This window comes from Tauraco erythrolophus, chromosome 8 (genome assembly GCF_009769465.1).
Source record: "Tauraco erythrolophus isolate bTauEry1 chromosome 8, bTauEry1.pri, whole genome shotgun sequence".
In the NCBI taxonomy this organism is placed as follows: domain Eukaryota; kingdom Metazoa; phylum Chordata; class Aves; order Musophagiformes; family Musophagidae; genus Tauraco; species Tauraco erythrolophus.
Window position 1 is genome coordinate 9,269,065 of NC_141472.1, and position 12,473 is coordinate 9,281,537.

The window sequence follows — 12,473 nt, forward strand, 5'->3', positions numbered from 1 at the left end:
TTACACAAAGCAAACTGGCCCAACTTCAACTCCAAATTCCTGGTCGGTACTGCCAATGTCCACTGGTGCAATATCTATGATAGGTAAGCGTGCCACGTTCTGTGTTCTGTACTCAAAGACAGTCTTGCCAATGTTCCCATTACGCTTCTGGAGAAAAAAAAAAAAAGGAAAAACTTAGTCCAGAGCTCATGTCAGAAACAGCCTGAATTCCAGCTGGCGAGTCAGTTGTCTGATAGTTCAGAAGGACCTCCCTGTATCTTCACGGAGCAACACACCCCCACCTGTGCTGCACCTTGGTTATTTTAAAATGTATGTATCTTGCTTTTACACTGATGAACAGACCTGTCAAATTGACACAGCACGATCTCCCCCTTGAGCTGGACTGATTTTTCTTTATGTTATGCAATTTTCTCTATGTGTTAATATGTGCCTGCACATGTAATCTTGGGCTATATTACTTTAAAGCACAGAGAGTACTCTGATTTATTTGAAGTGCAAAACTAATTTTAGAAATATCTTGCCATTATCTTGGACTTGGCTGAGAATGCTAATGAACGTGAAAGAAATTTACTACTTGCTTGTTTTTATGCCCACTAAGAATTTTGGGGGAAATATTTTCCTTTCCAACTCAATCAGTCATAGTACCAATGAGTTTCCTCCAGTGTATTACTGCAATAATCTTAACCTGAAGCATTGGTCTGCCAGATGGGTATCTGGCCTCTTTGTGTGATTCCACACAGAGGTACGCAAATACTGGAAAATGCAAAATGGCAAGATATGTCTCTCAGTATGCTCACTAATAACTAGTAATTTGTAAACATCTTCTAAATAGTGCAGACTTCTATTATGTGAAGCTAGAATCGTACTAAAATTTTTATTTGATCGGTTACTTCTACTACTCAGGGTGAAATTGTGCAGCGTTTTAATTACCCCATTCTATGGATTTTTTTCTAAATGAAGGAAGAACTGAAACCATTAGAAGACAAAAGCCCTTTTTCTCCATGACGAATGACAAAAACTCCAAACTTACAGAACAGCTGTCATGCAGAACAGTGTATCTGAATCGGCTGTTTCCCTCCGCTTTGATCTCCAGGTCATTGGCCCCTTTCAGAATCACAGCTTTTTTCAGGTTCTTAGTCTGGTCATCCATGTACCCAACACTGTTTTTACAAAGGTAAGTGATATTCTGGGAAGCTTCCTTTGATAGGAGGCGCAAGAATGTCATCTGAGTGACAGCTGTATCCCCGTACACAAACTGCAAAGATAAAGAAACAGATCGACGTATATTAATGAATTTTCATGTAAGAGTTCATGAATTTTAGAAACACTGTTCATTATCGTAACCTTTTGCACACAAGAAACGTAGACATCCTGTAACAGGGATAATTTTGGACAATTTAGACTGTAAAGCTCTGTAGCTGGACAACTGAAAGAGTCTCCACAGACATGGCAAGTTTTGGAATGAGTTCTGTCTTCTTTCAAAAAGGCATTCAGTAGGAGCTAAACTTTATGTTTAAAATAGTGCATTAGCGCAACCTCAAACTACACAAGAAACATTAAGCAGAGAAAACCCTTTTATAGTCTACCTGGTACACTGCAACTTTAGCAGCTTGTTTTCTGTAGGCTTTGTATCATAATTAGAAGCATTGCAAATAGAAAGTTTGACTATATAAAAATAACTAGAGATTTGCATGTGGACTTTATCAACTAATTAACCTACACAGAAGTTTGAAAAATACTTTAAATGTGCCACTGTTTCTATAAAAAACAGAATCAATTTTTCTAGTAGTAACAAAAGCTCTAAAATTCCTGAGAGATTTTCCCTGTCTGTGCAAGTTTCATTTTATTCATGCTTTGTGAATCATTGGGGAGAAAAAAAAAAAGTAATGAATTACTACAAAGGTATACATTTCTCTGAAACTGGTGAAGCAAGAAGAAAATCTTATGTACTGACACTGCCATTTTTTACAAAATGTATCATCTCTGTTTAGCAATCTTGGACATATTTATTATTTAGAATCTATAAGGACTGCCTATGACTGTTACACAGATCATACTATTAGTTATCAAATCTGACTGTTTTCAAAAATGAAATATTCTTTTATATTATTCCTGAAGATAATGTCTTCCTCCAAAGAGCATCTGACTTACAAAAACCCTATGTGTAGCTCTGCAGGCAGCTAAACATCAACTATGACATCTTGGGTCATGGCAAGTTCTCCTGAGTTTAATAATAAGTGAAAGCATCTCAGTAAAAGCAATCAATATCACATCTGTTCTCAATAGTTGAAGTTCTGAACTGTCTTGGAACACGGAATCCAATTGACAACAGCACTACTATTTTTACACACCAAATACTTATTTTGAAGATACTTAACCACCTCTTATGAAATAACAATTCAAAATATTTTCTGAGCTTTTGATTTGATGAACTAGGAATAAAAATGGCAAAAGCTTGTTAATTAACTGTATACTTTGCATAGCATAAACTTCTGTGGTTTGGCAGGATCATTAAGCCTACTTTTAGAAGTTACCACAAAGGGAAAACCCAACAGAAAGGTAAGAGTGGAATTTTTGTCTGCTGGAGACTGATGGATTCAGCATGGAGCATTCTTATACATATGATAACAATAATACTTCTTTTAAAAAAACAGATTGGCTGAGAGGATTTATAAAGCAAGCTTTGTAATTTTTAGCAGTAAAGAGCCTTCTGAAAATACAGGGAGAATGCAATTAAAACAGCGGTGATTTTCCTAATATATTAGGGTAAAAGTATACTTGTTAAGGACAAGGATAGTGAATTACTGAAGCAGAGCGCTAGAGAAGTTGAGAGTTTTGGAATCGAGAGAAATAAACCTCTTCCAGCAATGGTATAGTTATAGCAAATCCTGCCTTAGATGCTCTTGCATTGTTTCTCTCAGCTCTGTCCTATAATTACTGTATGATAACAACCAATTGAATATATATTGATATATAATCAATAGTCATAATGTTCTGACTGCAGCAGAATCTGCTCAGAATAGCAGATGAAGTTCTAAACCAGAACGATGTTTGACATTAAATATATTTAGTTACCTGTGATCCCCTGTTCATATCAAGGCCGTACCAAATGGGCTTTACGTCAGATGACCTGCTGGCCCACCATGTTTTACGTGGTACAGTAGACGGGTTTGCAGAAATACAGGACTCTCCAGTTTCCATGTTGCAATATACTTTTATAGCATCTTCGACACATCCTTGGTTAGGATCAATCCAATATTCACCTACAAAGAACATAAAATGTGATTGCATTACAATATTGAGATTCTGGAAATAACTGGGGAGATGTAAGCAAAAGTATGTCATTACAGTACAAAACACAAGGAAAACAGGCACATGTTTCACATAACGTGATGCATGTTTTCATGTGTGTGTCAGGTATACGCTATAATGTTACTTCAAGTTACGAGCTGATCAGTATTTCAAATATTTCAAAACTGGGCAATGCGGACTTGAAAGCTGTTTAAGATTAAGACTGTCTAAATCTATTGCAAAGCTCCTGGATGCTCCAAGTGCATAAAGAATACACAATGGCCAGAAGATAGTTTTCCTTATAAATGAGAAACCAATGACAGCTCCTCCCAATGTTGATGTTGGAGGCAAAGTTTCACAAAACAGGGACAAATCTGGTAAGGCCTGCCACAAATTATCTTTACCTTTCAGTCTGTTCTGATTTATCACTGGCAACCCATATAAATTTGGGAAAGTCCTAAATGACATGTTAGCACATTGCCACCTACGAATTGCCACTATGGAGCAGCAGCAGAGAATTCCAGATGGAAAACACTCACAGATTATCAGCGCACAGGTAACGTTTTGAGCTAATAGCAATTAAGCAAATATTCACAACTGGTGTACCAACCTAGTTCTGTATTCACACACGTGGTACTCCATGGGGAAAACACTTTCAGAAGTAGTGTTTCATGAAAGTATAAAATATTTCAGATTTTAAAAGACATTTGAAGAAATACTGAAGAAATAAATATGGAGTACATTAGAACATAACCTTTTATGAGGACATCACCCAGTGGGTGGATGATGGTAGAGCAGTGGATGTGGTCTATCTTGACTTCAGTAAAGCATTTGACACAGTCTCCCACGGCATCCTCACAGCTAAACTGAGGAAGTGTGGTCTGGATGATCGGGTAGGGAGGTGGATTGTGAACTGGCTGAAGGATAGAAGCCAGAAAGTAGTGGTCAATGGGACAGAGTCCAGTTGGAGGCCTGTATCCACTGGAGTCCCTCAAGGGTTGGTACTGGGACCAGTGTTGTTCAACGTATTCATCAATGACTTGGATGAGGGAATAGAGTGCATAGTCAGCAAGTTTGCTGATGACACTAAACTAGGAGGAGTGGCTGACACACCTTGAGGCTGTGCTGCCATTCAGAGAGACCTGGACAGGCTGGAGAGTTGAGCGGGGAGAAATTTAATGAAATACAACAAGGACAAGTGTAGAGTCTTGCATTTGGGGAAGAACAACCCCATGTACCAGTACAAGTTGGGGACTGAACTGTTGGGGAGTAGCACAGGGGAAAGGGACCTGGGGGTCCTGGTGGACAGCAGGATGACCCATGAGCCAGCAATGTGCCCTTGTGGCCAAGAAGGCCAATGGCATCCTGGGGTGTATTAGAAGAGGTGTGGTTAGTAGGTTGAGAGAGGTTCTCCTCCCCCTCTACTCTGCCCTGGTGAGGCCACATCTGGAATATTGTGTCCAGTTCTGGGCCCCTCAGTTCAAGAAGCACAAGGAACTGCTTGAGAGAGTCCAGCGCAGGGCCACAAAGATGATGAAGGGAGTGGAGCATCTCCCTTATGAGGAAAGGCTGAGGGAGCTGGGTCTCTTTAGCTTGGAGAAGAGGAGACTGAGGGGGGACCTCATTAATGTTTATAAATATGTAAAGGGTGACTGTCATGAGGATGGAGCCAGGCTCTTCTCAGTGACATCCAATGATAGGACAAGGGGAAATTGATATAAGCTGGAACATAGGAGGTTCCGCTTAAACATGAGGAAGAACTTCTTCCCAGTAAGGGAACAGGCTGCCCAGAGAGGTTGTGGAGTCTCCTTCTCTGGAGATGTTCAAAACCCACCTGGACATGTTCCTGTGTGATCTGATCTAGGTGGTCCTGCTCTGGCAGGGGGATTGGACTAGATTATCCTTTGAGGTCCCTTCCAATCCCTAACATTCTGTGATTCTGTGATATACTTCATTGGCACAAAGAAGTTTTCAAGCTCCAAGTGTGAATGTTAGTTTAGACCATCAAAATGTGTATTACACATTTTTTCCAGTGAGCAAGTATCTACTGGAAATAAGACAAAATTAAATGGCATGTACAGGAGGTGGTACGTTTATACGCACCGCTCTTCTTGGATGGGTGGCACAGCTTCAGGTCATCACAAGTCCGTGCTGGGTGTTTCTTTGAACCATCTGGGCTGCGCATAGTCTCAATTTGGCTGCTTAGTGACTTCAGCGTGGCATGGACTCCTGGGTCTGTTTTATTATGGTCATCTGGGGCTGCTTCATCTTCAGTAAACTCTGGTAGTGGATCTGCCATAGCATCGTCGTAGTGTCCCATAATGTCACCAATGGCAGCAGTGAGATGGCCTGGAGGTCCTGGTGGGCCAGGAGGGCCAGGATCACCTGGTGGACCCTAGGTTAAATTTAAAAAAAAAAGGCAATAAAGGCACAGCAGAGTAAATACTATACAAAATGACAGCAAAGCCAGGCGCTAAAAAAGCAAAACTTCACAGCTAGTCACCCCAATATGCAGGGAAAATTCAGACACAGATAAACAATTCACATTTCCAGGAACAGGGGTGAGAGATTAGAATGTCATATGAGGTATTCCCTCTGCTTCATGCCCTCTCTGCCTGTCTTAATACCTTGCTAAACTTTTTCTTACTGCTGATTTCAGACTTTACAGCTGGAAAAAGTCATCAAGGAATGGCCACCTCATTCAATTTTTTCATGCCATCTGTTCCTCCTTGTTCAAATCCCCACCTAATAACTTCATTTTTTAAAATTCCCAACAGCTGTAAGTGATTTTTAGAGCAATCTAAAATTCCTGCTTCCCCTGGGTCGCCTTGGGCACATTTTCAATTAGTAAAGCCTGGATGGAAAATTTGGCACTATAAATATCTTTACATTTATCCTTCACAGTGCTGAGCTTTCTGGCCACAAGTACATGAGAGAGAATCTACATCATCCTTACCTGGCAGAGCAGGTGTTTTCCTGACTAAGTGTGTTTTCCTGAATGACGGGTTATGAGGCCCTTCTGTCAACCTGAATTGTGACACTTGGGGAGGTAACTGAGTCTTGAGACAGAATATATCTGCTAATAAACTTATCTCCACCTGCAGGCTCTGCCAGCTCTTTACTGGCAGCAGAAAGTCTGTAACATACCTTCATTCTACATTTGATGCTTTGGTGCATTGGATGGTATATCAGAACGTGGCATTTCCTTTGAGAGTAATTACTTCAGAATACACTAGTGCTCCAAGTGTTTACTACAGAGCACACACCCAAACTAACACATTCTGCATCTGACAAATGAAATCTTAACTTTTATTTCTTGATTTGTTGTTCCGATTTATAGTTGCAGCAAGCCGCCATGGAAAGCAAAACTAAAGTTACTGGTATGCAATATTTCTTCTACTGTCTCATTCCACAGATGAAGGATCTTGATACAACTTACATTCTTACGCTCTACTATAGACTATTCATTCAAGTCTTGATGCCTTGGCAGAAGTGGAGATACTGATAACTGGCAGAAATCCAAATGCAGTAGGGCGAGTACTAGCTCACGACAAACAAAGGAAACACCATGTCTTACAAGAGGGAAATACAGCAGAAACTGCCTTCTCTGTCTTGCTCATTATTTTATTCTACCTTTTCCACTTCTTCCCTGAAATAAGCAACACCCATCTTTTAATTCTTCATGGGATCATGCATATAACCGTTTTCTCAAATCTCCCTAATTTTCTAACTCATCTTCCTTAGGATAGCACAACTTAGGCTTTATTACTTAGGGTATTGCAAATTAGTAAATGTGGAATATGCCTGGGGCGTTTAGCCAAAGTTTAGGACTTTTTCCAAAACAGTCAAACTATTTTTCATCAGTTGCGAATCAGTTCATGGTTGATGTCTGTAAACCTCTGATCGGGCTGAAGGTCAGCTGAGCTGCATGTTAGAGTCTGGCCTGTTCATTTGAACTGAAGGATTTCCTAAATGCAAGGCATGATGGAATATGCTGCCGGCAATCAGTCACACGGCTGTTCTAATTCAGTGCCACCTTTGTGGGACTACTGACTCTAAACTGCTGCTGGTTCCAGATGTACCAACTGAACCATGCTTAGGCCTGAGATTTTAGAACCCAACTTGCCAAATAGCCACGCTGAACTGCAGATCCAGCAGGATCCAGTGAGCTAACTGCAGAAGTAGCCCCAGGTTGGCCCAAGGAGAGCATAGGTAGATGAAACTGGGATTGTTACAGGTCCGGAAAATGAAAACGAGTAAGAAATGAGCCCTTTCAATACACAGTTACCCAAGCCATTTGTTGGAGAAACAGTATCAAATGTTACCAGATGTCTTGAGCTCATGGATGTTTGAAAAAGTGATGCAATGGACTGTAAAAAATCTCATTATTTGAAGATAACCTTTTCCCTCCATATTCCCACCAATTTACCTCAGGTCCGGCTTCTCCTACACTCCCTCTAACACCAGGAGGCCCAACTGGCCCAAGCGGACCAGGACTTCCATCTTTGCCAGAAGGACCAACTGGACCTGGAGGACCCTAGAAAATATAAGAGAAAGCAGGAATGTATTTTAGCATTTAATAACAAAGTTATACAAAACAGCCCCTTACAAGCAGTATCTTTTCAGGAAGCAACCCTTTTGTTTATTACCAAACTTTTTAAAATCACTCTTTTCATTCTTTTCTAAAAGCAGGCAGTTTCAATGTTTTTCTTCTGAAGTCAATCACCTCAGCCAATAAACCTTGGATCAGCTGTATATTTTTTTCCTAAACCATTTAAGTAGGTTCAACTCCAGGAGTTATGCAGCCTGGAGTAGCTGCTGTACACCCACAGTTACACAGACTTGGAGACATACTGTCACTTGGGAACATCCAAGGGAGTCATACTTCTCCTTTACTTTTGGGTGAATGACATATGTAGGGGTGTGAAAGGCAGAGTAGCAATTAGCAGAGCTGTCACATATCTGGCTGCATCAGCTGCAGCAAAAGTTTCTGTGAAAAGAGACTGTAGCACCGTAGCTATTCTGAACTGACCTTTTTATCTAGCTATAAACTAGTGTTATGTCAAACATTTACTATATTAAACAAGGTAATGTCTCTCAGCAAAAGATAGCAGGGTAATCACCACATGATACTGAAGTCAATAAAAACCAGTGAAATAAAACTGAAGCAGAAATAGAAATCTGGTTGTGGAAAAAAACAAGCAATAAAAATCTTAAACTTAAACCATTATACTCACCCGAGGACCAAATGGGCCTGGAATGCCAGGACTGCCCTGTTCACCAATAGGACCCTAAAGAGAAGAAATTATTGTATCATTGTGACGTTTCAAGCATATTCCTTTAGTTTTAAATAATTTGTGTGTGATATACACAATTCTGTATGAATAGGATTATAATATACATGGACAATGGGTAGTACCCTTCCTTCTTATGATTAATTTTCATTCCATTGTTCTCTTTTGTCACAGAGTAACAAGTGTAACCACAATTCAGATTAATAGAATTTACTGGTGCTTGGCTATATATAAAGTTATTTCTGCCTTGCCTTCATGACATTTACATTCAGACTGGCTTACAAAAGAGTAACTAACAGCACTGTTACAAAATGGAAAGATGCTTTGCGTGTCAGGTATTTTTTTTTTTTGTCAACTCTTTTCCTGCATGTTGAATCTTCCAGCACAGGATCAGTGAACAAATGTAAAAAAATAAGTTTTCTATGGCATTTCCATGCAATTGTCACTGAAATCATGAAGTTCTTGCCAATATTAGTGAGAGATACTATCACAGTCCTCATGGGATTTTGCATTTAATTCCTTGACTGTAAAGAGTTCGAATACTGGCAAAAAGCATTTCACGCCCTAATGTGCTTATCTGAAACTATCAACTTTTGTTATCATCTGTGCTAGCAGGTCATAGACTGTCAGTGATCAGTCACTGCAGGACTGGAACAAAAGTAGGAGAAAACATATCTTGCAAAGCATTGCTTTACCTCATCATGCAATATAGTATTGTTAAAATTACATTAGAAATATTAGTAAGTACAGACAAGCCAGGTCACTCACAAACACCTTGTGGGAAAAAAAAAAACCACAAACCCTCATGTTTGCTCTTTTTTTCATTTTGAATAACTATGTTCCTGAGATATTATTTAACTATCAAGGAAACAAAATTACAGTAAATACAGAACAACTTACAGGAGGACCAGGAAGACCTTGAAGCCCAGTGAAACCCCTGTGTCCTTTCTGGCCCCTGTCACCTCGATCTCCATTGTCACCTTTGTCACCACGAGGTCCTTGGGGACCCTGTAAATATCAGTGACGAAATGTAAAAGTCTGAACTGGAAAAAAAAAACCCAACCTCAAAACCCTCTAATTAGCTTTTAGACACTGCATGCAAACCTCCTTCACTTCTAAAGCTAGAAAGAAAGTGATGCTAGGGCAGCTCCAAGAATCTTAATTTTTTACCAAAGAATAAGTAAAAAATCACAGAAAACTCTGTTGTGCTTAATTATAGTTGTGGTAAATTCAGTCTATCTAGCTTCATAGTACAGTCAAAAAACTCTTGTAATAACAACACTAAGTAATTTACATAACAAAATTTTTAAGATTGAGAAATTTCTTTGCCTTACTGGATACAGCAAATTATTTTTGTAGATGAGATTGAAATATTGTGGATCTCTCACAGACTCATATTGATAAAACGTATTTTCAGTATGAAATCATGTTGCATCTTTGCTTCTCACAGCTCCTTTCACTTTCACTATGACTGAAGTATAACTGAAGTTACATTCCCTAAATACAGACAACAACGTTCCGTCTCCCCAGTACAATAATCTTGGTCCTATTACTGTCACAATTTCATTCTCGGTATTTTTGATCGTTTCAAACTTTTCATAAAAACTCAAGAATCTTTGGAAAAAATGGCTTCTGCTCTCAATTCTATATTTCTCAGCTCAAATTGCATGCTAAATTTCTCAATGCCAGATTTCAAATAGTTTATCAATGGCATCATTATCACTAACTACTCAATAAACTTTTCCTGTCTCTCATACGACATCTGCTTAGGGACAGGACAACATTCTTTTGAATTTCCCAAGTTTGCAATTAATTTTTTGTTCCAAGCTTGGATTATACAAGAGTTATGTAACACAAAAAGATAGGTTTTGTTTGTTTTTCCTTTTGGACTGAAGTCAGAATCTCATGAGTTGAATTAAGGCAGTTTCATGGGAACAGGTGGTTTTGTTATATTTCTGCCATTTTTATCTTAAAATGTGCCTTTTTTCAGCATACATTTCTTTACCCCTTATTTGAATTGCCAAACACAGACTCCAGCCGTTTGTTAATTCAGGTCCTACCATCATCCGGACAGCAACACACTCCGAATAAAGAGGCTTCCAAAGCATTTGTTATTTCTCTGCACAGTATTTTTAAAGAAAGTGTAGAAATACCAGCATATCCAAACAGATTCGTACAACTTTGCAGCTCAGAAGACCACCTGCATCAGTGTGCAGTCAGAACACTAAAAGTTGAAGCCCTGTTTTAGCATTCTAATTTGGGCTCAGCTTCTCATACACTTTCCTGTAAAAAGTATCTCAGAAAAAAACAAAGTGACCAAACTTACAGGCAAACCTCTTTTTCCTGCACGACCTGGGGGACCCATTGGACCTCGAGAACCCTACAAAGATTGCACACAGAAGATATGTGAAGCAATGCACAAAAGCATACACAATAGTTGTTTGATAAACAAAGTATTTAAAAAAAAATCTTACTTACAGTTTCACCTCTTTGACCTGCATCTCCTGGAGGGCCAACAGGACCTGGAGTTCCTGGACCCCCTGGGGAACCTGGTAAGCCTGCAGGGCCAGGTTCACCACGATCACCCTGCAAAATATAATTTCAACGTTATTTGTCTAAAGATGACTGGACTAGACCAAAGCAACAGGCCTCTAGCATTGCTAATCTATTTCCTAGCAATTACAACCTACAACGATATTGCTTCTGTAAGGACACAAGTCTGAGTTTGTGGAGGCAGGTGTTCTTAGCCAGGTTTCCTCAGCTTTGAGAGATACTGCTTCAAAGCTGTGATACACTTTCAGAACAAGTTCTCCATTCAAGTTAACTGAATGAATCTACAATAAGTCAATAATGAAATGCAGATTTCCAGAAATGACTGAAGAAAACAATATATTCTTACACGTTCTCCAACAGCTCCATCTCGTCCAGGAGTACCGTCATTACCAGCAGGTCCCTAGAGTTGTGGAATAAAAATAGGGCTATTGATTAGCTCTGTAATCTCACATTTATAAGAAGTAGAAAGTTGTTCTCCACCTCTATCTTCAAGTCAAGAAGAATAACCACTAAATTATCTTTTTTGCATGCTACGAGGTTCTAATACTTACTTCTGGACCAGCTTCACCTACTGGTCCAGTGGCACCTGACTGGCCAATAGGTCCTGGGGGACCTTTATCACCAGCTGGCCCCGTGGGACCTTGTTTTCCTGGTGTACCCTAAAAAAGAAATATCAGGTCAAAATTTTAATCACAAAACAAAAAAAACACAAAAAAACTGCTGCCTGCAAAACACTACTTATTAATCCAGTCTGAAGTACCATCAACAGTTGTGACTTCCAAAACCTGACAAGCAAGGAAAAAGTTCTTACAGATTTTTATTATATATTTAATACACTGTGTATTTTTAAGCAGTTTAATCGTGTTAGTTGCTTTTGAATAGGCTTTTATTGACTAATTTGAAGTTAGTCTATCTAGAAGCAATTCTCTGAAGCACACACTCGCTTGATACATCAGTATGTCTGATGGCATCATCTGCAATAGGCAAGGTCTTTTTGACTCCGGAAAAATGTAATGCAGTTTGAAATAAGTAACAGAATTTTTAATTTTTTTTCTCTGTCTCAATATCAACAAATCTCATTAGCTTGGAATAATTTCTGGTCAAATTCAATCATAAATTGACTTTATGAATCCAGTGGTAATAGCAGATCCTCCACACTATTCCTTTTACTAAGTCTATTTAATGACTTGATCTCCTGGATCATTAGGCTTTCCAATAAATACCTACAAATCCTACATAAAAGCAAAGAGAGCGCAAATGGCAGTTTTGAAGACTGTAGTTCATAATTTATGAAATAGCAGTTACAAAGTATTTACTCACATTCAAGTGACTTTT

The 12,473-nt window shown here is 39.1% G+C and overlaps 1 protein-coding gene across 1 annotated transcript in view; it reads right to left on the bottom strand.

Annotated features, from left to right (window-relative positions):
- COL5A2 (collagen type V alpha 2 chain) overlaps nucleotides 1–12,473 on the bottom strand; it is a 63,415-nt gene continuing 50,942 nt past the window's right edge. The window contains 11 exon segments of the mRNA XM_086615872.1: nucleotides 1–147; nucleotides 1,031–1,255; nucleotides 3,076–3,263; nucleotides 5,395–5,686; nucleotides 7,721–7,828; nucleotides 8,529–8,582; nucleotides 9,486–9,593; nucleotides 10,912–10,965; nucleotides 11,064–11,171; nucleotides 11,485–11,538; nucleotides 11,690–11,797. Of these exon segments, the coding sequence (XP_086471998.1) occupies nucleotides 1–147; nucleotides 1,031–1,255; nucleotides 3,076–3,263; nucleotides 5,395–5,686; nucleotides 7,721–7,828; nucleotides 8,529–8,582; nucleotides 9,486–9,593; nucleotides 10,912–10,965; nucleotides 11,064–11,171; nucleotides 11,485–11,538; nucleotides 11,690–11,797 (1,446 nt within the window).